Source organism: Talpa europaea (assembly GCF_964194135.1).
Source record: "Talpa europaea genome assembly, chromosome: 9".
Taxonomy (NCBI): domain Eukaryota; kingdom Metazoa; phylum Chordata; class Mammalia; order Eulipotyphla; family Talpidae; genus Talpa; species Talpa europaea.
The window spans coordinates 106,011,304-106,034,101 of NC_140076.1; the positions used below are offsets into that span (position 1 = coordinate 106,011,304).

The 22,798-nt window shown below is 47.9% G+C and overlaps 1 protein-coding gene across 5 annotated transcripts in view; it reads left to right on the forward strand.

Annotated features, from left to right (window-relative positions):
- ELAPOR1 (endosome-lysosome associated apoptosis and autophagy regulator 1) overlaps positions 1-20,681 on the forward strand; it is a gene marked incomplete at both ends in the record, with an annotated part of 62,191 nt that extends 41,510 nt beyond the window's left edge. Inside the window, 16 exons of one of the 5 annotated variants that reach the window (XM_084243972.1) lie at positions 4,572-4,660; positions 6,828-7,005; positions 7,624-7,752; positions 8,099-8,189; positions 9,145-9,250; positions 9,514-9,651; positions 10,385-10,648; positions 11,885-12,058; positions 15,896-16,076; positions 16,378-16,474; positions 16,964-17,065; positions 18,156-18,282; positions 18,360-18,538; positions 19,059-19,224; positions 19,466-19,521; positions 20,582-20,681. In XM_084243972.1, coding sequence (XP_084100098.1) covers positions 4,572-4,660; positions 6,828-7,005; positions 7,624-7,752; positions 8,099-8,189; positions 9,145-9,250; positions 9,514-9,651; positions 10,385-10,648; positions 11,885-12,058; positions 15,896-16,076; positions 16,378-16,474; positions 16,964-17,065; positions 18,156-18,282; positions 18,360-18,538; positions 19,059-19,224; positions 19,466-19,521; positions 20,582-20,681 — 2,177 coding nt within the window. Of the gene's footprint in view, positions 1-4,571; positions 4,661-6,827; positions 7,006-7,623; positions 7,753-8,098; positions 8,190-9,144; positions 9,251-9,513; positions 9,652-10,384; positions 10,649-11,884; positions 12,059-15,895; positions 16,077-16,377; positions 16,475-16,963; positions 17,066-18,155; positions 18,283-18,359; positions 18,539-19,058; positions 19,225-19,465; positions 19,522-20,567 lie in introns of all 5 variants that reach the window. The other 4 variants (XM_084243973.1, XM_084243974.1, XM_084243975.1 and 1 more) reach the window with 4 other exon arrangements.
- Positions 20,682-22,798: the final 2,117 nt, after the last annotated feature.

Sequence of the window (22,798 nt, forward strand, 5' to 3'; positions counted from 1 at the left end):
GGTTTCAAGGACAGCAAAGGTCGCCCAGACAGGTTCTGAAACAAACAAGTGTGGAAAGAACAAGTATTCTCCCTTCCCCGGCAAACACTCACACCCAACCCAGTTTTCCTTTCTCACATAGAACCATAGACAAACCCAGCTCAAGGCTCTCTCTCCAGCAGACCAGGCCCTCATGTGTCTATACAGACACACCCACCCTTCACACAGGTGTTGTAGCCTGTGTTTGCTCAGCCAACACCAGCCATTGACCTAGTGAACTGCTTATTTCTACACTATTCCTAAAACAGAAGTCCTGTTTATCTACACAGGTCTTGCCAAATGGGTATTGTTTCCAGTAAGAACAAGGAATGTTTAGGTCTTGTGGAGAGTTTTTATCTATAAGTCTACACTGCTGTTTTCCACTTGAATTCCTTCTTTCTCATCCCTGCTCTCTCAATGGCTGTCTTTGTTAGTCTAAGATTTAAGCTCTTTCCAGCCCAGCAGTGGCACAAATGTTTGAATGGTAAAGTGGTTATTCTAGAAAAATTGCCTAGAAGCGTTTTAATCAATTCTGTGTCAGCTGAATGACTCTTTTTATCCAGAGACTGTTATGGAAGTGTTAGCTTGGAAGTCGGAATTCTTGGAGCCCATTCTCCATCTGCTACCAGCTTCTCGGTCTAATCCTGGACTGGGAAGTGAGTGTTTATTAGAAAGAGGACAGCCAGCATATCGACCACCTCTCCAGCTTGGGATTCACAGAGAATCACATTTCTTTGGGACTTGACTCCTTTAGAATACAGGGTCAGTGGGAGGTTGGAAAATGCAGAAAGAGCCTGAAGAGAGCCTACTGTGGGATGAGCATGGAGGCAGTGACAGAAGACCCTGGGACTGTTTGGTCATCCATTGATAAGTACATTCTGAGGGCCACTTGGTGCCAGGGCTTGGGCCTTCTGCTAGGGTTCGAGCTGGGGCCTGCCTTGCAGCTTATGTGAAAAAGTCAAAAGATGGTTCTAGAAGCCCCTAGTGCTGTTATTCCTGTGCCATGGGGCAGCAGGTGCTGGGACAGGAGCCCTGAATGGAGTGGGAAGTAGAGGCAAAAAAGGAAAAGCTTTGCTAGCTATGGTCTTAAAAGATGAACTGGGGGCCTCCCCTGGTGGCACAGGCGGTTGAGCGCAATGCTGTGAAGTTGTCCACAGCCTCTGCAGCGCCGGTTCGATCCCAGGCGCGGCAGACCTCTCCTATCTCGCCTGCTGCTCCCCTCAGCAGTGTGTTTCATCAGTCTGCCTGTTCTGTTCCCCTCTCTGTCTTTGGTGAATCCTCTTACCCTCCCTCACATCTGGCCTGTACCCAGTTCTTGTATAAATAAATAAATAAATCTTAAAAAAAAAAAAAGATGAACTGGGTTTTGAAAAATGAGTTAGTGATTTGGTAAGTTAGGATGTTCTGGAAAGAAGTATGAACCAAGGGCAGAAGGCATAGGCACGTGGAGTAACTCAGATGGCTGGAGCTTAAACAGAGAGAAGTAGCACGCCAGGCTGAGACCAGCCCTTCTGTACCATTGCTTAAAAAAATGGGACTTGATCCTATCTGTAGTGGGGGCCATTAAAGAATATTAATCTGGGATGTGGCATCATGTGGCTGGCGTTTTCAAAAAACTATTTTGACTGCCTTTTAGAAAATGGACGAGGGAAGGAACAGCTGGAGGGGAAGGCCTCAACTGGGAGGTTTTGCAGCTGACTCTTGCTGGGACCGAGTGCTGGAGCTAAGGCAGAGCTGGTGGAGGTAGAGGCTTAAACACAAAGCCTTGACTAAAAGCATCTTTCCCATTAATACTTAAAATGGGGTCATTAAGACTGATTCCTTTGTATCCCACTTAATGCAAGGGATCCGTTTCCTGAGAAATACCATGAGCTTCAGAACTAAACCACCAAGGTTCTAATCCCTGCTTCACCTGATAGATACCATGATACACCTGAGAGATACCATGAGCGTCAGAACTAAATCACCAAGGTGCTAATCCCTGCTTTACCCATACTAGACAAGTGCAAGTCACTTCTCTGTGCCTCAGTTTCCTCATCTATAAAATGGGAATGACCATAATTGTATTTACCTCGCAGTGTGACTATATGGATTAATTGATTAATAGAGGTAAAGGGATTCAAATAATGTCTGGCATGTGGTGAGCACTACACACCATTCCATTCATTTCCATCGAGGCCCACCCCAGCTATCCTCGTCTACTATGAAAATACTCTTGCCATAAGTTACAATAACAAGTCACTTGTGTAGCCCTTGGCCATTTACAACACACTAGCTCATGGATTACTCATAACTGAGCACAAGAGTGAGGTCTCCATTCCCAAATGAACAGAAGTAGCTCAAAAACATTAAAGGATCTTCCCAGAGTCTGAGGTGAGCCTGATGTTCAGTAGGTACTTAAATTCCCAGGGGAAATGTCCTCTGAGGAAATGGGTTAGAATGAGAGTCTTGTACTGCTGGAGGTGGGGAGACCATGCTAGAAAGAGGAGGGAGGTACTGAAATAAGAGCTGGAGTCCCCAAAATAAACTTCATCTCTTTACAGTTTTGCCCACGGCCAATCCTGCAAGGACTTTGTACTTCCCCAGCCAACATCTTTCAAACTTGACTCGAATCCAACTTAAACACCTTGATGAAAACTGAGCTAGGAAAGTGAGGTCTGCTTCAGCATTTGGGTTAATCATTTATTACAATGCCTTAGGAGTTGTCAGCATGTAAACAGTGGGACCTTTTTTGCTGAAACCTGGACCTACAGTATCAGGTTAAGCAAATATTTGCTAAACAGAGAAAGGTCCTTGTGAGGAATGTGTTGTCTATCTCGTAACTTGCAATTTGCTAGACCCAATATGCAAGGTCCTGAGAACGGGTGTGTTTTCAGCATCTCTGCCCAAATTTCTCCCTGTCAAGTCCATCAAGAGCAGGAGTCCCTGGGTCCTCCATGCTGAAGGAGGCCTTATCTGCTTATTAAACAAGTAAATGAGCTGTGAAGACCCCAACTGTTTCTCAGCCGGAAGCTCCCTCTCACCCAGGGTAATAAGACAGGGACAGAAGAGGTGTGGAAATGTGCAGTTGAGGGGACTCCCCAGGGCAGGCCAACAAGGCTGTAATTAGGAAATTGTCTGATCTAGGAATTCATTTGTTGCCTTGGGAAGAAGAATCAGTTGAGAAACAGCCCATAACTGGAAGGGAGAAGAGACTTCTAATCCTTCTCATAAATCCAGTGACACTTAGCAAATACAAATCATTCCCACAAACACAGGCAATGGTAGTCACCAGTATCTAGTGAGTCCCTCCTTACAATGTGCCAAATAGGTACTGGTTCCCAGCAAGCCAGCTCTACAGGTGAGAACACTAAGCTCAGAGAAGTTAAGTAACTTGCCTAAGGGGACACAGCCACTAAAAAAGGAAGTGGAATCCAACCCCAGATCTGTCTGACTTAAAATCTCATTCTGCTATACTGTACAGCCTATTGGGTAATATGGAGTACACCTCACCATTAGCAAGTGCTTGCCTATAGGTGACAGGAGTCAGATTAGCAGTGGTGGTGGTGGTGGTAGTATACGTGTACTGATGCTCTATGAAGCACTGGTTGTTATTCTGGAGAAAGTAAACTCACTGAAAACTTAAAAATTACAGATACTTTTCTGGATAGAGGAAACAGGTCTTTTTAAAATGAAGATCTAATCAACCGATATCATTATATTAGTTTTTCAGGTTTGATATACCATTTGATATTTGTATATATTGCAAAGTGAGCTCCCTAAGTCTAGTCAATACCCATCAGGGCACAGTTACAAGGAAACAGGTTCTTTTCTCAAATTCCCCAAAGGGTTTGTAATTCAAAAAAGGTGAAATTCATTGCTTTAGTATATGTGCTGCCAAAGTGAGCACAGAAATCCGTTGCTTTAAAGAGGGTTCACTGAACTAGCCCTTGTTATCCAGGGGCTCATCGAGTTAAGACAAAGCTTACATAGACATAAGGAGAACACGCAGAAAGCAGAATCAATAAAATGACAGTGAACAACACTGTTCATGCAGTACAGGTCAAGGTATACTTAGCACTAGGACTGAGGTGCTTGGGGTGGGGAGGGAGGAAAAAGCTATGTCTTAAGTGGAGGAAATGATCACCCTATTTTTATAGGATGGTTGCAAGGACACATGGAGAAGGGGGAGTTTCAAAAGTGAAAGACCTTCATTCTAGGTGTCTATGGAGAGGAAATTCAGAGAAAGAATTGGAATTAAGAATATGAAGGCACCTGGAAGATGGTAGATTTCAGGGAACTTGGGCTGCTGGTGCTGCACCTCCTCCCTGCTGGTCCTCTGGCCCAGCCATTTCTCCTTGTGGGCCTGATGGTTTCTTATCAGCACCAGGGGCAGGGGCAGGGCTCTAGAGGCTGGGAAGGGTGCTGCTGAGGCAAACGGAAGGCTAGGTGTGCGGAATTTGCTGTATCCCACCGCGTCTGTGTCTGGCTGCACCCCATTGGCTTGAGCAAGTGGTCAAGAGCCCTGCGCTCTTATGTAACTCCAAATATTTGTCTTTGCTTTTGTAATTTAGAAAAAGGATCCTCCTCCTGCAAAGTACGCCCAGCCTGCACAGACAAAGATTACTTCTACACTCACACAGCCTGCGATGCCAACGGAGAGGTGGGTAGTGAGTTCTCAGAGCCCCCTTTGCTTACCCCCTTGGGCTTTACCACATTTGGATTCTAGCAGTCAGTGGAGCTGGCACCAGAGAAACCCCTATAGCCTTCTGCAATGACCCCGGGGGGGGGCAGTGGGAGGCGAAATGAGGTGACCTCATTCATTTTCAGGTCAGAAACTGGTTTTGCCACATTTGAGTGGTAGAACACAATGAGTTCCATCACTCATTCATATATGATCTGTTTCCAACAGCGGTTTCATTTTCATCATTGGGTCAGCAAGTATGTTCTGAGTATTAATTGAGATGTGGTGTACTGGGTCCAGCTGGAGACTTACAGTTGGCTGGGGCAGGGCCTGCCCTCAAGGCCTGGGAGCTGGTGCGGGTGAGGGGGAAGGAGGGTACTGCAGGAGAGAGGAGGGGAGAGGAGGAAGATGGGCCTGGGGGCAGGGGAGGAGAGGAACAGGGACTGGGGGCCCAGGAAAGTCTCTCAGAGGAGATCATTCATTCTGTCAGTCACTGTTCCTGGCACTGGCATACTGCGTTCCAGAAATCGAGGAGATAGTTTCTCCCCCAGCGCTGAGTCCTTGCTGGGGAGGGAGAGGCCACAGATAAACAACACTGGGTGTGTACTATATCAGATGGGAATAAGCAGTAGGAAAAAAATAAGAATTAAGAGACAGAGGGTGACAGAGGGCTGGGGTGACCTCTCTGACGAGGTGAGATGAAAAGGGAGCCATGGCACTTTCTCGGCAGAGGGCACAGTGGGTACAGAGGGGGCAAGACGGCACCTGCGGAGCTGGAAGAACAGCAGCGATGGAGCAGGGCTGGCTCACGGACACAAGTGGAGGGCCCTGTCTTGGATCAGACATGCTGAGTTGAAATGCCTGGTCCTTACCCAGAGCCTCTGCAGAAGAGAACTAGGAGTCAGACGTCTGCCTTCAGTGCTAAGCATGTGCTGGGCTGTTAGGACGTGCATCTGCTGCCGGGGTGGCTGGCTGGATTCTCCCTTTGCTAACTAATCATGGGATAAAGAATGGCCCTTACTAGTGATTGTTTTTCATAGTTATCGCATTTTCCCTCCAATCCCTCCACACTCGTGTGTGGCGCCTCCTCCCCTTTCCCAGCAGCCAAGGACAATGTCTTGTCATTGCATCTGAGGCTCAGTTCTGTGACCTTGTAAACATTTTTGTTTTCTTGGCCTCAGTTGAGTCACTAATTAAAGGGGACAACCCCACTCCTTCCTTAGCCCCGAACCCCCATCACCTGTGACTGTCTTTACTTCCTTGTGCCCCTCTGTCTCCCTTCCCAGACTTGGGCCGAGCTTTCTAGATCTTCAGTGTGCTCTGCTGCCTGTGACCCGGCCTCTGCCCTCGTCTGACCTTGGGGGCCTCTAGATGTGGGTTGGGCCTCCTCAGGGGAGGAGCCCTCAAGCACGGGTGTTAAGGTGCGCACGTGGATATGACCTTGACCAGGAATGCCTGAGAAGTCTCTCACACTTTGTGCCTCACTCCCACCCCAGTTCTGCTCAATCTCGTTATTATTCTTTTCATCGGGGTAACACTGGTTTACAACATTGTGCATGATTTAGAGGTGCTAGATCACCCCCTTCATGTGTATGTTACCACACCCACCACCAAGGCAGCCATGTCCTCCAAACTCTGCTCTCAGTAATCTCTGAGTTGCCAGGTCTGTCGTGTAGGTGCACTGGGCTGTCTATAAATGCTCACTGAATAAATGAAAAAGCAAAGCAACCCGAAAGACACGCCGGGATACCTCAACCATCTCCTCTTTCCCCAGAGCTTATGTCAGGCCCCTCTACTCCCTGCCCTTTTGTGTTCTGGGGTTTTCAGCAGCTGCTTTTCCTGTGACCGTGGCAGTAATACGACTCGACATTGGAATCAGAGGTTTTTCTGGAGACACCTCTCCTGACCCCATTCCTTCCATCACACATTAGTGGTCTCTGTCTTTAGTCAGCGTTCATCCTGCAGAGAGTTGCTGAGCACAGCCATGTACCAGGCACTGGGCATGGGACTTAGAATAAAAAAGCTTCCCCACCTTGTCATACTAGCCTAGATCCTCCTCCCCACTGTCACCCCCATCTTCGAGGTAGCTTCCTGACAATGCACTAACTCCCACGCAGGCTAAGCTACACTTACTCCATCTCTGCAGACGCAGCTCATGTACAAATGGGCCCAGCCAAAGATCTGTGGCGAGGACCTGGAGGGGGCAGTGAAGCTGCCTGCTTCCGGCGTGAAGACACTCTGCCCACCCTGCAACCCCGGCTTCTTCAAGACCAACAGCAGCACCTGCGAGGCTTGCCCTTATGGCTTCTACTCCAATGGCTCTGGTAACCCCTTGCATCCTATCCATTCCCACACCCCCACGGGGCGAGCCACCTGGGCACAATGTGGTCAGCTAAATGTAGACTCTGCCCTTCCAGGGGAGGCAGTAAGGGTCAGGACACCTCTGCGGACTAAGCTCAGGAGACAGAGGTCAGGGAGGGCCCTGTCTGTAGGTCAGAGTCAAAACAGAGGTCCCCAGGTGTGTCCAGGGTGCTAAGCAAAAGGTCTGGGGAGCTGGGATGGCCTGCTTGACACAGCCAGAACCTGAGAGCGTGCTGCAAAGAGTCAGGGTTGGGGGAAACGTGTGGACCTGTTAATGCAAATGCATTTACTGACAACAAGATGGCAAATAATTGCAACTACATCTGCCATTCTAGAAGAGACACTGAAGTTGTGAAATGGAAAGTTCTCTGGGTAGGTGGGATAGCCGGAAAATTGGAATGAAGGGTCTGTGTTCATGCCGTGTCCCATCAGAATGTTTTGGTGTTTCCTTGACATGGCCATGCTGTGGTGCCCAGCACCACCCTGTCTGCCCACCCATGACTGCTGTCACCCACCATATGACAGCAGCTTGGCCAGGTTGGACCTTCTTGCTGAAGGTGGGGATCTTGTGGTCTCTGCAGATTGTAGCCACTGCCCAGCCGGGACTGAACCTGCCATGGGATTTGAATACAAATGGTGGAACACGCTGCCTGCCAACATGGAAACCACTGTTCTCAGTGGCATCAACTTTGAGTACAAGGGCATGACAGGTAAGTGCTCACCCCTCACGTGAGCTGTCAGCTCCTCCATGCCACAGGGGCTCTTCAGCCTCATGTTTCTTCATGACAGTAAAGTCTGGGGAAAGTGAGCTAATCATGCCATGCATTCCCTTAGAAATTCCCTGCCTCGTGGCCATATGTCCTTGGTTTCAGAGGCAGATAGAGGCACACTCCAAAGGTCTTGCTCTCAGCACTGGGGTCTTTGACCAAAGTAACAGATGAGCAACGAGGTTCATGGGCAGTGGTGGTTCTGGGCGCCTCGAGGACAACCTCTCTTCCAGCATGTCTTCACATTGCCCTGAGGATGCCACGCTTAGTCTTCCCTGTCCTTTTGCAGGCTGGGAGGTGGCTGGCGATCACATTTACACAGCGGTTGGAGCCTCGGACAATGACTTCATGATCCTCACTCTGGTTGTGTCAGGATTTAGGTGAGGAGCCAAAGCCACCTTACCATAGCCAAGGTGGGGCGCGGGCAGGAGAGGGCTCCCCTAAAGGATGTCCTCTGAACAGAAGAGAGTGTGATGGTGATGGTCTGACCAGGCTTAGCTGCCTGCTAGCCAGGGGCTTAATTGGGGACCCGCTGACTCTGCTCCCTCGTCCCATCCAGCTTCTCCCATGCTGCTCATACTCTTCCTCCTCAGCATCAGTGAAGATTTAAAAAAAAAAAAAAAAACTTTTAAATGGGGCCAGAAGTTCCCATAGACAGGTTGTCTTTGTTTGGGGCAAGAAGATTGGGAGAATTGTTCTCAGAGTCATATTTATCGTAATAACCAAAAAAACCAAACAAACAAACAAAAATCTAGTGAGGCCCGGGAGCTGTTGGAAAAGTGGTGGTGGTTTCCCACCTGCTCCAGAGTTGCTGCCTATGGGCAATGTCCACCTCCACCCCCTCCAGTGCTTGGTGCCAGAGCACTGCTTTTGGGCACTGCAAGTGGCAGCAGGTGGAGGGCATTTTACCACCTGCCACCAGGTTCCCCACTGGGGCCCAGGCTGCGGGCAGAGGCCAGCAGTGATGATGGTTCCCCTATTATGCCACCCCAGAGCATGCAGTCCCTGCTTCAGGTGCAGGGCGGAGCATAGGGCCCCATGGAGCCAGTTCCAGTATTCTGGCTCCTCCAGCTGCAGGCAGTACAGAGGCCTGGGGATTTGGTGCCTGGATGGCAGAATGGACAGATCAGGTGCAAGCTATGAGCCAGTTGGTGCTACGATCCAGTCAGCCATAGGTCTGAAAACGGTCCAATCAGACTCATAGGCTTAGTCCCTGCTCTTTCCCACAGACTCGGGACTTAACTCCTGTCCTCCCAGGAGACCCTTTGCTGCTGTCTGGGCTCTCCAATAAGCCCTGCCTGATCTGTCACTGACCCTTCATTCCTTCTCCCACAGATCTCTGCAGTCGGAGATGGCAGACACAGAGAACAAAGAGGTGGCCAGGATCACATTTGTCTTTGAGACCATCTGCTCTGTGAACTGTGAGCTCTACTTCATGGTGGTACGTTTGCCTTTCTCTGCCGGCTACAGGGCTTCCCAGGACTATTTGGGGGTTTGGCTCCATCTGCCCCATTGGTGTATCAACATAGACCACACCCGCTCCTGGAGCAAATTCACAGAGAAAGGGCCCAGACCTTCTAGCAACGGCAGTCCAGCATGGGTCTGGCCGGCTGTGATGGAGCCGGGGCTGGCAGCGGTGAGGCCACCCTTTCCCCACACGTCACCAGTCACTGCGCCTTCTCCACTTGTCTGTCTTGGGTTCAGGGCATGAATTCTAGGACCAACACTCCCGTGGAGACGTGGAAAGGTTCCAAAGGCAAACAGTCCTACACTTACATCATTGAGGAGAACGCCACCATGAGCTTCACCTGGGCCTTCCAGAGGACCACTTTCCATGACACAGTAAGCCCTCCCATTCCTCACACTCCCAAGAGAGACCCTCTGAGCCTGGAAGGATGCCCTGCAGTAGCTTAAATCCAAGCGTCAGGGGACCTTAAGGAGTAGGAGAGAGCTGTGGCAGCTGCTGAGAAGCAAGTGGCCTGGTCCAGTTGCCTCCCAGGGAAGAAGATTCTGCTGGCTCCTTAAAGGACCTGCTGCTCCCATCAGCCCTTGGTCTGAGGACATGAGTGATGCTAGGCCCCTGTCATTGTTTTTAATAATAATAGCTCTGGTTCTTAAGTCACAGTAATGCAAGTTTATGACAGGAAACTTAGAAGATAGAAAGAAGCATCTCTTAAGTCTACTCCCCGTAGGTAACCCATATCTCCCATACAGCCTCTATTTCTCTACAGTTCTTTTTTTCCTTTGATGAGGAAAAGACATATATCTACTACATATTTCCCTTATGACACAAAAAAGTAAGAAATTTATTGCCAGATAAGAAGGACAGGAAAGCCGTCTGAACAGAGAGGGGCCTCAAGGGGGTTGCCTGGGACTATATAATGTTATACGTCATTTAAAATAGGTTAAAATGATATAAAATGCATATAAAGAGCTTCCAGTCATGCACAAAGAGAATAGGGTGCTTCAAGATTATTCCCAAGTATCATAGGATAAAAAGGGTAAGGTAGGTCTTTCTAGAGGATTCGATTGCTGCTGCTGCCTCAGATTCCCACCTCTCTCCTCTTGCTTCCAGGGCAGAAAGTACACCAATGACATGGCCAAGATCTACTCCATCAACATCACCAATGTTATGGACGGGGTGGCCTCTTACTGCCGTCCCTGTGCCCTGGAAGCCTCAGACCTGGGCTCCTCCTGCACCTCTTGTCCTGCTGGCTACTACATCGATCGGGATTTGGGTACCTGCCAGTCATGTCCCCCTAACACAATCCTGAAAACCCACCAGCCTTATGGCATCCAAGCCTGCATGCCCTGCGGTCCAGGAACCAAGAGCAACAAGGTACTAGCAATGTGCCATGCTCCCTCCCTGGACCCCTCCCGGGTAGCCCAGCCACAGTTCGGGTCTTGAGGGGCTCACACCCAAGCATTCCCCATAGCACACGTCCAGCTCAGAGTCCTGCTGGACACCCCTCCAAGGCTGTGACAGTGGATGGCAAGCTCTTAATTACAGCAGTGAGTGTTCAGGGGCAAGTCTCATCTTAAAGAGATGAGTAAGGGGGACCTATGGTCACCTGGTCCATCTGTGTAGACACCTAAAAGGAGGGCACCGTGGGACCAGGGGTCCTAATTCAGTAACCTCAACCCTGCCTGTTATCATGGGAATCTGCCTCTTTGGGAAGGTAACCCACCTTTTCTGGGATGTATGGTTAATTGGTGCCACTGTCTTCTAGCTCAGTGCTTTCTGCTAAAGTGGGAAGACAGGGCAGTTGCCCCATGTACTGTCTGAGTCTAAGACAGTGACTGAAACTTGTGGGTGTCAATGCTTCTAAATGAAATGGACACATGTTCTGCTGGTCAAAGTCACGTGTACCCAGGGGTATTATTTATGCAGTCAGCAAGTATTGCACAGATCAGCTGTTCAATAAGTATAACACATCTACAGACCCTGGGGGCCTCTGAGGGGTTCCTGAGATCTTTGCCACAACCTTCCCCTGGGGCTCCCCCTGCTGCCATGGGAAGGAATGACAGTTGTGTAAGCTTGCTGCTGAGTAGGGGAGCCCAGAGGAGTGAGGAAGGGGTTCATGGGAAATTAAGGCCCGTTTGAAATTTAGTTTCCTACAGAGAACCTAGGAAGGGAGAGGCAGGCTTCAGTGAGTTTTACATGGGGGGCAGGGGAGTCTGCTGCTATCCTGGACCCCCCTTCTTTCAGTTAGTACCTCATCATCTTCTGTTTGAATGGTGAAGAGCTCTCTTGTGTCTTGAGAGGGTTCTATAATCTAGGCATAGGGACATGGCAATAGGATCCAACTGAACCATACTGGAAAATAGTAAGTGTGGGCTTAAATATCCTTATGTGCTACTATTTGAATGGCAAATATATATAAGCCCCTCACACTCCCTGTTTTTGCTCCTCTTAATGCCTGCCTACCCACCCAATCCTTACTTCCTCTTTTTTCACCCCAATTGGGCTGGACTTGGCTGGGAGGAATAACTGCTTGGTGCGTCTGCAACCTCTTGGGGTCCTGGCTCCTGTCTGAGGAGCCACCTGGCCCTGACCAGTCCTCTTCCCGCCCAGGTCCACTCCCTGTGCTACAACGACTGCACGTTCTCAGTCAGGACGTCCAACAGGAACTTGGACTACAACTTTGTGGCTTTGGCTAACACCATCTCTCTGGCCGGAGGGCCAAGCTTCACTTCCAAAGGGCTGAAATATTTCCATCACTTTACCATCAGCCTCTGTGGAAACGAGGTAAGGGGAGAAGGTGCTGATAGTGTGAGAATTGAAAGGGGGCGAGAGTGGCCCAGAGGCCAGGGAGGGATGATGAAGAAAAGACAGAAAGCCTTCGGGGAGTACTGAGGAGGAACAGGGGATCTGACCTGATGATAATTTTCCCTGAGATTTCTTCCCTCTAAAATGCAATCATTTGGATCATAAACATTTGGGAAAATCAAAATGCTTCAAATAAGATGGTGATTTACTCCTGCCTGGCCTTTATTCCTTCAAAATGAGTATATAAAATCTAGGCAGGGACGTGGTGGCTTTTATTTCCCCTCCAAGTAGCAGTCTTCAGCTATCACAGCACTTGGCACTTGCTTTTTGTTTTGTTAAGATTTATTTTATTTATTTATGCATGCAAGAGCTGGGGTGCATGCAAGCCAGAGGGGGGGTGGGGGGGGAGTGAAAGGATTTACCAGCGACAGAATGGGGAGCAGAACAGGCAGACTGACTGAAATACACTGCTGAGGGGAGCAGCGGGCAAGACAGGAGAGGTCTGCTGGCCATTTGGGTCAGATCCCTGGAGGGGATTGAACTTGTGCTGCAGTGGCTGTGGATTGCTTCATAGTACTGAGACTTAACCCCTTGTGCCACCAGGGAGGCCCCGGCACTTGTTTTCTAGACAGTTTCTGGATAAAATAAACTGTTCTTAGTTCATCTACATGTATCTTTGATGACAGTGCAAAAGAAAGTAAAGGCATCAATGGTGAGGAAAGAATATCACCACCCACCATTTCATGCTACTGCAAATATGTTAGACCCAAAATTCAAAGGCAGAAATATATAGGGCAATCACACCATCACTGCAGGGAGGAAATTACAGACCAACCAGGATCAGCAGTGGGAAGGTTAGTTTTTTTTTTTTTTAATAATAAATTTTATTGTTATATTCCCCATACAATTGCAGCCCCCCCATTCTGACCCCAATCCCTCCCCTCCCGCCCCCGCCCCCCTAAAAGTGTCTCTGGTTCATAGTTTTTTGTTGATTTTGATTTTCACTTTCTTATAGTTATTCATTTTCCTGGTCCCTTATTTAAGTTTTCTAGATTCCTGCTATGAGTGAGACCATCCGGTATTTTTCTTTTTCTTTTTGGCTTATTTCGCTGAGCATGATCCCTTCCAGCGCCATCCATGTTGCTGCAAATTGCATGTGTTTATCTTTTTTGAATGCTGAGTAATATTCCATGGTATATATGGACCACATCTTCTTGATCCAGTCATCTATTTTTGGGCATTTGGGTTGTTTCCAAAGCTTAGCTATTGTAAACAGTGCTGCTATAAACATAGGGGTGCAGGTGTTCTTTGGAATTGATGTTTCTGTGTCCTTTGGGTAAATACCTAGGAGTGGAATTGCTGGATCATATGGAAGCTCTATGTTTAGTAGGTCCAGAAATCTCCACACAGCTTTCCACAGTGGTTGGACCAGTTTGCACTCCCACCAACAGTGTAGAAGAGTTCCTTTTTCTCCACACCCTCGCCAGCATTTGTTGTTGCTAGTTTTTTTAATATGTGCCATTCTCACTGGTGTAAGATGGTATCTCATGGTAGTTTTGATTTGCATTTCCCTGATGGCAAGTGATGTTGAACATTTTTTCATATGCCTGTTGGCCATTTGCATTTCCTCTTCAGAGAAGTTTCTTTTTAGCTCTTCTGCCCATTTTTTAACTGGATTATTTTCTTTGTTGTTGTTGAGTCTCATCAGCTCTTTGCAGATTTTTGTGATCAGTCCTTTATCATTAGTGTTGGGTGCAAAAATGTTCTCCCAGTTGGTGGGGTTTCTCTTTGTTTTTGTTATTGTCTCTTTTGCTGTGCAGAAGCTCTTTAATTTGATGTAGTCCCAGCTGTTTATCTTTGCCTTCACTATCACTGCTTTGGGTGATGTGTTTGTAAAGATGTCTTTGATGTGCAAATCACGTAGTGTTTCGCCTATATTTCCTTCTATATATTTTATGGTTTCAGGTCTTATGTCTAGTTCTTTAATCCATTTTGAGTTGATTTTTGTGTATGGTGTGAGGTAGTGGTCAAGCTTCATTCTTTTGCATGTAGCGACCCAGTTTTCCCAGCACCATTTATTGAACAAACTTTCTTTGCTCCAATGCATAGTCTTTGCTCCTTTGTCAAAGATTAGTTGACCATAAATCTGTGGGTTTATTTCTGGATTTTCTATTCGATTCCATTGGTCTGTATGTCTGTTCTTGTTCCAATACCATGCAGTTTTGATGATTATGGCTTTGTAGTATAGTTTGAAGTCTGGGAGTGTAATGCCTCCATTCCCTTCTTTTTTTTTTCAGGAGAGCTTTGGCTATTCGGGGTTTTTTGTGATTCCATATGAATTTCATCAATAATTGTTCTATTTCTTTGAAGAATGACATTGAAATTTTGATTGGAATAGCATTGAATCTGTATATTGCTTTTGGAAGGATGGCCATTTTAATAATGTTTATTGGGAAGGTTAGTTTTGAATGCTGTAAGATACAGAGCATTGGAGCATATAGCCTGTGACAGTGTGTGGTGGCTCTTCCCTGCCCACTGCAGCGTGCACAAAAGTTGATTTTTTTTATATAGATTTGTGTTTATATAAAGTGAAAGGAAATATTTCAGCCCTTTGATTTGCGTTTATAAACTGCTCTGCAGAAGATCAGACATAGATGTCTCTATCTTGTCTTTAAGTCTTTGGAGACGTTACAAAGAGCTTCAAAAGTGACGGTGATCAGTCAGGAATTGAGACTCACCTGAGCCCCGTGTAACAAACGTTTCAGTCATTGAGTTGGGAAAGAGATGGAACTGGGGAATTCGGAGAGATTATGTCTTTTTTGTTTCTTTGTTCCTTTATTATTTTTAGAAATACCTGCTGTGTAGTGTCATACTATTTCAATTCAAAGACAAAATAACTCTTTGTTTTACGATAACATAAAGGGTTTTTTTCTGTTCTCATGGTATCTATTTCTTACAATCTAGAAAATAGAGAAACCAGATTTCGCAATTTAACTCTATTTGTAGTAAAATTTATGATGCTGAAAATCCTACATTCTATATTTTAAGTCCACTTAAATTTAAAATATTAAATAAATAATTTTTGTATTAGCCAACAAATTATGTATTGATGTTCTATAAATTTAACATTTGGGGAGGAACAACAGCTCAACATTTCCTCTATTACAAAGTCTGGAGAAAGAAAGACTCCTACCACCTTATAGCATTCTCTACAGTGTAGGTTGTTAAAAGACTGGAGGAGAAGCATACTTTCTTCTCTTGATACATTTTTTAAAAACAGGAACAGGTTCTAAAATACCCCACCTCAAGGCAGGGAGGGGGCTAGTTATGGGGTCTGTTTTAACCCCTGGGAGTCTCTGTCTAGAAGGTGTTTCAGGGAGAAGTATGGTGGGTTCACAGAACCCAGGGAGACAGAGAGGGAATGTGAACTGGGCCAGATGTGCAACATATCTCATGGGATCAGTTACATACATCAGAGTCTGGAGAAATGACGAGGATAAGGAAGGCCCTTAACTGGGAGACTGGTAGATAAGATTCCAAATCAGCAGCCACCATCACAACCCTGCTCTTTTAGGGCTCCCAGGAGACTCCAAAGAAACAAGACTAGGGACCCCTGGCCAGAGTTCCAGAAACTAGGACATCTAGTTTATTTTTAGCTTCTGAAAAAAAAAAAATCTATTTCGTAATTAGATGTGGGGTGAATCACTCCACTGCAACACACCATTGAAGTGCTGGCATTTTAGAGACTTAAAAACTGTCCCCTGCCCCCTTTGGGGACTTTGTGACCTTGCTTTCCTCCCCACGCCTCCCTGCCAGGGTAAGAAAATGTCCGTGTGCACTGACAATGTCACCGACCTCCGGGTTCCTGATGGTGAGTCAGGTTCCTCCAAATCCATCACAGCCTACGTCTGCCAGGCCGTCATCATTCCCCCGAAGGTGACAGGCTACAAGGCCGGGGTGTCCTCGCAGCCTGTCAGTCTCGCGGATCGACTTATAGGTGAGTGACCCCGTGTGCCAGCCGGGGCAGACATGTATGTGTGCGAGAAAGAGTAAAACTACCAGGCTCAAGGTAGCTTCAGGTGAGGGGTACCACTTCCTGATCTCTGTTTTCTAGTCCATTCTGGGCTGCCAAGTGCCCCTGGGGGCCTCTGACAAACCTCTGGCTCACCCTTTGATGAGCCATTCAGGGACGTGAGGAGATGAAGGAAGGGTGGATGTTAACAGGTATATTGAAAGAATTGAAGTGGTTGCCAGCTAATGCTACCGGTGAGAACTAATTAGGAGCTCTAATTTGGCAGGGGTGACAACAGATATGACTCTTGATGGAATCACCTCCCCAGCTGAACTTTTCCACCCGGAGTCCATGGGAATACCGGACGTGATCTTCTTTTACAGGTGAAGATGAGAGGCCAGGCTAATGCAAGCGCATCCTAGAACTCCTCCACAATTTCTGCTGTATCCCTCTCTCTCTGGCCATCCTCTGCTTACCAAGCTAGAACATGTATGAGGTCTAGAAGATCTGCCTGGCAAGGAGAGCTAAAGGCTGGGGAATTCCCTGATCCCTGCTTCTTGGGTATTTCTGGGGCAAGTCTGCCCTAGAGGCAGGGAGCAGTAATGACAGTTTTCCCCTCCCATCTAAGAGGTCTCCAGCATTGCTCACTGGCTAGCCTTCTCTAGGCCAGCACGTTTCCTCTTGACCAGTGCTCCCGATCCCTGCTTTCTTTGGGTATAAACAAGGGTGGATGACCTCCCTATGCATCAGGCCAGAGTCCAAGTCCTGAATTTCCCCAGCAAGGGAACCGCTCCAGGTTGATTTCACTTAGTGGCTCTCCAGTGGCACGGATGAGTGACTTGGCCCCCACGGGGGGGTGGCTTTCTTTGCAGGTCCAATGATGTGACCCAGTCCTGCAGTTCTGGGAGATCAACTACTATCCGGGTCAGATGCAGTCCACTGAAGCCTGCCCCTGGAACTCTGTCACTGCCCAGGTAAAAGGCTGTAACCAAGTCTCCCTTCCTTGGATTCATTCCATCAAAAGAGAAAAGAGTCTGCGATCCATTAATGGATTCTTGGGGACATAGACATGGCTCCAGACTCTTGATCTTCAGATGTGAAGAATTGGGCAAGAGGAAGAGTCAAAACTACCCTCATATCTCAGACCATTTTGGAGGCAGCATTATAGACAGTGGCTGAGATGGGCTGAGGGCCAGACTTGCTAGCTCTGTTAGACATTTCTTGCCTTTTCTAGACTTCTTTCTTTATCTACGAAATGGGGGAAATCATGAATTCCCTCAGGAGGGTGTTATGAGGATTAAATGAGACAATGAGACTTGAGAACTTCTCCTGGGGTCTGGCACGTACTTACTGTTATTAGGATTAGTAAAGGTTTAGGGACTTCATAACTAAAAGAACCAGTTCCGGGTTTAAGAGTTGAGTATATTAAATGGAGAATTCTGGAACTAATGTGATTACACAGTTATCACCCTTTCCCACCTCCCTTTTCCCATATAATACCAGCTAACTAACATCCCGAGGGATTCTAGTGTCTTGAAGAAGATGATTTAGAAATGTTGCTTCTAATTAAGGGGCACAAGAGGAGCAAGCTGGGCTACGTTGACCTGGCAGGGGTCTGGGAATGTAAAATCATCACTCTTGCCATAAATATCACAATAAAGTACATGACAGGTATCCACGACCTGTGTCCATTCCAGATGTCCACTCCCAGGAAGCTGCATCCAAGTGGCTTTTGCAGAATGTCCCTCAGGCACAGGAGGACAGACGCCTCTGAGTGACCCCTTAGTTGGGGCAGACAGACACGCTCAAGCACTGCACACCACCGATGTCAGCAGAAATAATCTGCAGCGGGTGGGGAACCCAGGAGGGCCTGGAAGGCTTTCATAAGCAGAGAATTTGGAGAGCAAGCCTGTGCTAAGAACCAGTTGGGCAGACCATGGGGCTCACCATTTGGCAAGGAGAGGCTGGGTCAGGCAAGCTGTGAAATGACAGGACTCCACCCAGATCCTGTTCACCGGTCTGTCCAGCGAGTGACTGCTCCCGTCTCCTTTTCTGCTCTGCCAGCACGTGCTCCGAAGGGACCTGTGATGGCTGTAACTTTCACTTCCTGTGGGAGAGCATGGCTGCCTGCCCGCTCTGTTCCACAGCCGACTACCACGCCATCGTCAGCAGCTGCGTGGCTGGGATCCAGGTAAGTTTCTCTACTTGTGAGCTTCCAAGGGGAGAAAAGAATGTGGTAGCTGAGTTTTCTGTTTTCCTCCCCAACAGAAGACCACTTATGTATGGCGAGAACCAAAGCAATGTGTGGGCGGCATCTCCCTGCCTGAGCAGAGGGTCTCCATCTGCAAAACCATAGACTTCTGGCTGAAAGTGGGCATCTCCGCAGGCACCTGCACTGCCATCCTGCTCACTGTCTTGACCTGTTACTTTTGGAAAAAGAATCAAAAGTACATGGTGGGGTACTGGAGTTTGGGGGTGGACATGGTTGGATCATTGAGCCGGAAGGAGTATCAATTCATGGGGCTTTTTTTTCTGGAATGGGCCACAGATACCAGCTCTGGTGAGACACCTCTGGAGTCACTGAGGTCCAGTGTACAGCTTCTCCTGACTCTGGAGCAGCTGTGATGCCACGCGGCAGTCTATATGTGACTGACAGTCTCAAAAGCAAAGCAAAGAGTAGCCTTAATCTGTTGTTACTGTTAATGCTAAAAACGACTTTATGATTCTAATATTTCTATTAAGCTTTGAGATAATGAAACAGCTGGCCTTAACCTCACACCATTCTACTGTGTTTCAATTTCCTTCCCCATTGTATGGAAATATCTGCTTATAGATACTGACAGATGTCTGTTTATGGATAGCGGTATCTATCAACAGGTATCTGTATTATAAATCTCCTGTTGATAGCCCAACCTCTTCCTCCCCCCCGATTCCACGTTTTGGTCTCTCCCACCCCCTGCTTCATAGGCTGGAGTACAAGTACTCCAAGCTGGTGATGAACGCGACCCTCAAGGACTGCGACCTGCCGGCAGCCGACAGCTGTGCCATCATGGAAGGCGAGGACGTGGAGGATGACCTCATCTTTACCAGCAAGAAGTCACTCTTTGGGAAGATCAAATCATTTACCTCCAAGGTAGGGAGCCTGGCCAGTGCAGAGAGGTCAGCCTGGAGGACTGGAGAAGATACCAACCCTAAGACACTGAAGGGCCCCACACTGTTCATGGACCACTGCTCTGCTCCCCACCCTCCATGCTACTCTGTCTCCCACCCTGAAAATCCTGGCTTCTGCATTCTGCATTTCCAAACCAGCGCTCTTTCCCTGGGGCCCAAGGCTGCTCTTGACTGGGGTCCTTCTCTCCCAACCTGCACTCCAGTTGATGGACTATTTGGGCCTTTTAACTTCCAGAAGGCATAGTGAACCATCCATCTTGTAAGAATAGTTCCCTCCTCCCCTTTCTCTTTAAAAAAGATTTATTTATGCATATAAGAGCTGGGGTACAGGCCAGAGATCCGGGGGGTGAGATGATTCACCAGAGTCAGAGTGGGAACAGAACAGGCAGACTGACTGAAATCCACTGCTGAGGAGAGCAGTGGGCAAGACAGGATAGGTCTGTTATGCCATGTGGGTTGCTCCCTGGCTGGCCGGGGTTCGAACTCGTACTGCAGAGGCTGTGGATAGCTTCCCAGTGCTGTTCTTAAACCCTTGCGCCCTCTTTTTCTTTTTCTTTCTTTTTTTTTTGAGGGAGGGGAAGAGGCGAGGTCCAAAATCAACTTGTGACAGAAGCAAGGCTCTCCTCTGACCAGTGGAGGGTGCTGTACCCCAGATGTCTGGGCCTGGTGCTTTGGGGGCTGAGTCATAGTTAAGTCTGAGCTGTCCGCCACTGAGCAGTTCTGACCTGGGAGAGGCAGCTCTGTGTGGGTGGGTGACTGAGTGAGTCTGAAGCTCATAAATGCAATACAGACAGCGCTATCCTGGGCATGGGGCCAGCAGAGAGCATCCCAGCAGCTCCTCCAGGGACAACCCTCTACAGTCCCATGCTGCCAGCACCCATACCCCACTGCTGCCCTGAACCAGTTCACCCAAACAGGTGTGGGCCCACAAGGTGGCAAAAGAAGAGAGGACAGGAGGGATGGTGCAGCAAGGAAGCAAGGAGGTGTCCAGGTGGTTGCATCTCATTCTTTGTGCTGACCTGCCTGGGTGACGCCCTAGGCCTCCTGAGATATTGCTATGTATACACATACACAACCATTGGGAGAACAGTGCATGCCAGGACCCTAGCATCTCCCTGGAGCTTCTAGAATTCAGCCAACATGCAAAGTGGGGGCTAAAGACTTTTCTTTCCTCTGATTGACTGAAGGGAACAAGAAAAATAGGGGATAATTTATATCTGTGTTTCTACAAAACAACTGAAAGCAGGATGCCATAAGGGTTCCTTCTGTCATCTATTTTCCATTTCTCTTCTTTGTTCCCAAAACATACCTCTGTGCAGCAGCCAGCTCCTGTCACCATCTCTCTTTCAGAGGACTCCTGATGGATTTGACTCGGTACCACTGAAGACATCCTCAGGAGGCCCAGAAATGGACCTGTGAGAGGCACTGCCCTGCCCTGCCTTGCCTCCTCACCTTGGCACCTCACCTTGCAAGACTGTGGCGATTTGGGTGCCAGCTTCCTGCAACACCCACTGCTGGAAAGCTCTTCATTGTGGCCTTATCAGAAGAAGTTTGAATTTCAGATTTTGTTGTTTTTTTTTTTTTATAGAAAGTACCCAAACCCTTCTTTCTGCTTGCCTCAAATCTGCCAAATATACCCACACTTTGTTTGTTACATTACTCCCTTGCTTGCATCTTAATTCCCAAAATGGTCCACTCGCTGGAACCATCGCTTCACCTGCAGTTCTGCAATGAAAACATTTCTCTCTCCTTAAGCACAGAAACTCCTTCCTCCACCCTCTTACTTAAGGGCAGAAGCAACCCAGGGGGTTTCCCTCAGCTCATGATCAATTTGGGGAAGCAAATGGGGGAGTAGGTGCTGTTCTTCCTCAGTGCCCCATCTGCATGGTAGCCTGGGTTCACCTTCCTGGATGACAGCTCAAACTGAGTGGAAAGGATTGTCTGAGGGCGAGGTGAGTAAGGGCTGGGCAGGAACAGACTTGAAAAGCACAAGAAGAAGCAACAAAGAAGGTTTTTTGGGTATTTTTTTTTAAACTAGGAGCTTCATTCCCTTTTCTTTGCCTCACTGGAGGCAAAGGGAAAAGTTCACTGAGAAAATGCCCAAAGGCCTGGTGGATCTATTCTCCCCTTTATCCCAGAGCCTCACAGCATCTCCCCATGACAGAGAACCAGGTAAGCCCCAGCCCTGGGTATTCCACCCTTATTCTCTATGCACTTTATGCACAAAGATGACAATCCCTACCAAGTAGGAAGTCCCCAGCCTTGAGTGCCCCTTTCCTAGAGGCTAGGGCCGTGTCACAGAGCAGAGGTATCTTATTTTGAAAGAACACAAGGGGCCCACAGTTTTAATGAGCCATCCTGGGGGAATCCAGCCCGCACTGGGATTAGAGGTGGCCAGGATGTCTGCCTCTCAGTTTAAGTCCCCTGCTTGGCCTCAGAATGGAAATTTCTAGGATGGCCAAAGAAGGAATCACCTCCCAGGGCCACACCCCAGTGGCAGAACCAGATCAGCCTCCAAGAAGAAAAGACTTGGGAAGTCGAACCAGGTGTTCACCAAACTGGGTCACTTCACACTTTTATGCCCCTTTCTCTTCCTTTTGCCTGTTCTCATTTCATTTGTGTGCTTTAAAAAAAAAAAATACTAAAGAAAAAACTTCTGGTCCTGATTTCTGGCCATCTCCCCTTTTGAAAGGGTGAGTAGAGTAAATATCCACTCTTTTCTCCACTTCTACACCAAATGCAATTGATGAACTTCAAGTTCAGAATGGTAAAGCCAGAACAAGAGTTTACATTCCCTTCTTTCTACTACTGGCAATTCTTCCTCCCTCAAGCTCAAGCTAGAAGTAACCATTCCATGGTCAAGGGCCCAGATGCCCATGGTTTGTGCCAATTTCCTTTTTTGAATGGCTATTTGATGACCAGGTAGTAGGTATAGAGTGGAGATGGCATTTCTAAGTGGCTTGTGTGCTACAAAATGGTTTGCTGACCTAATTCCCCATCGTTGCCCTGGCAGTGGTCTCATCAATGCTGAGAACAAGGGCCCTGCCTGACTTCTGGCCAACAGCAGCAGCACTCGGGCAGACCCTTTGGTTCAACAGATCCAGAACCTTTTCTTTGCACATCCAAATTCTCCCTCCTCTTGAGGAAGTTGGGCTCTCAGAACCTGCGGCCATGTTGGGGTGCTCCCATGGGATGGCTGAGCTCCGGTCGTAAGTTCCTGTGGCCTCAGGATCACTATGGGCTACTGCCCTGCCACCAAATAATTTTCTTTGGTGACAAAGACCACAGAAGGTCTTTGGCCTATTCTGGAGGGCTGTTCTTTATTCTGACATCATGAAATGGGGTGCCTTCAGAGCAACCTTAAACTCCACTGATTTAGTCATAATACCTTTGGGATCTCTCTTTTCCTGCCCCTTAGTGTACTGACTTTGGGAGACCATCCCTGTTACCTGCCACACTCCTAAGGTATGCTGTGGGGGTCTCCTGTTGTCCCTCTAGTAACTTAGACACATGTCAGATAATGTCTAACAGTTCTA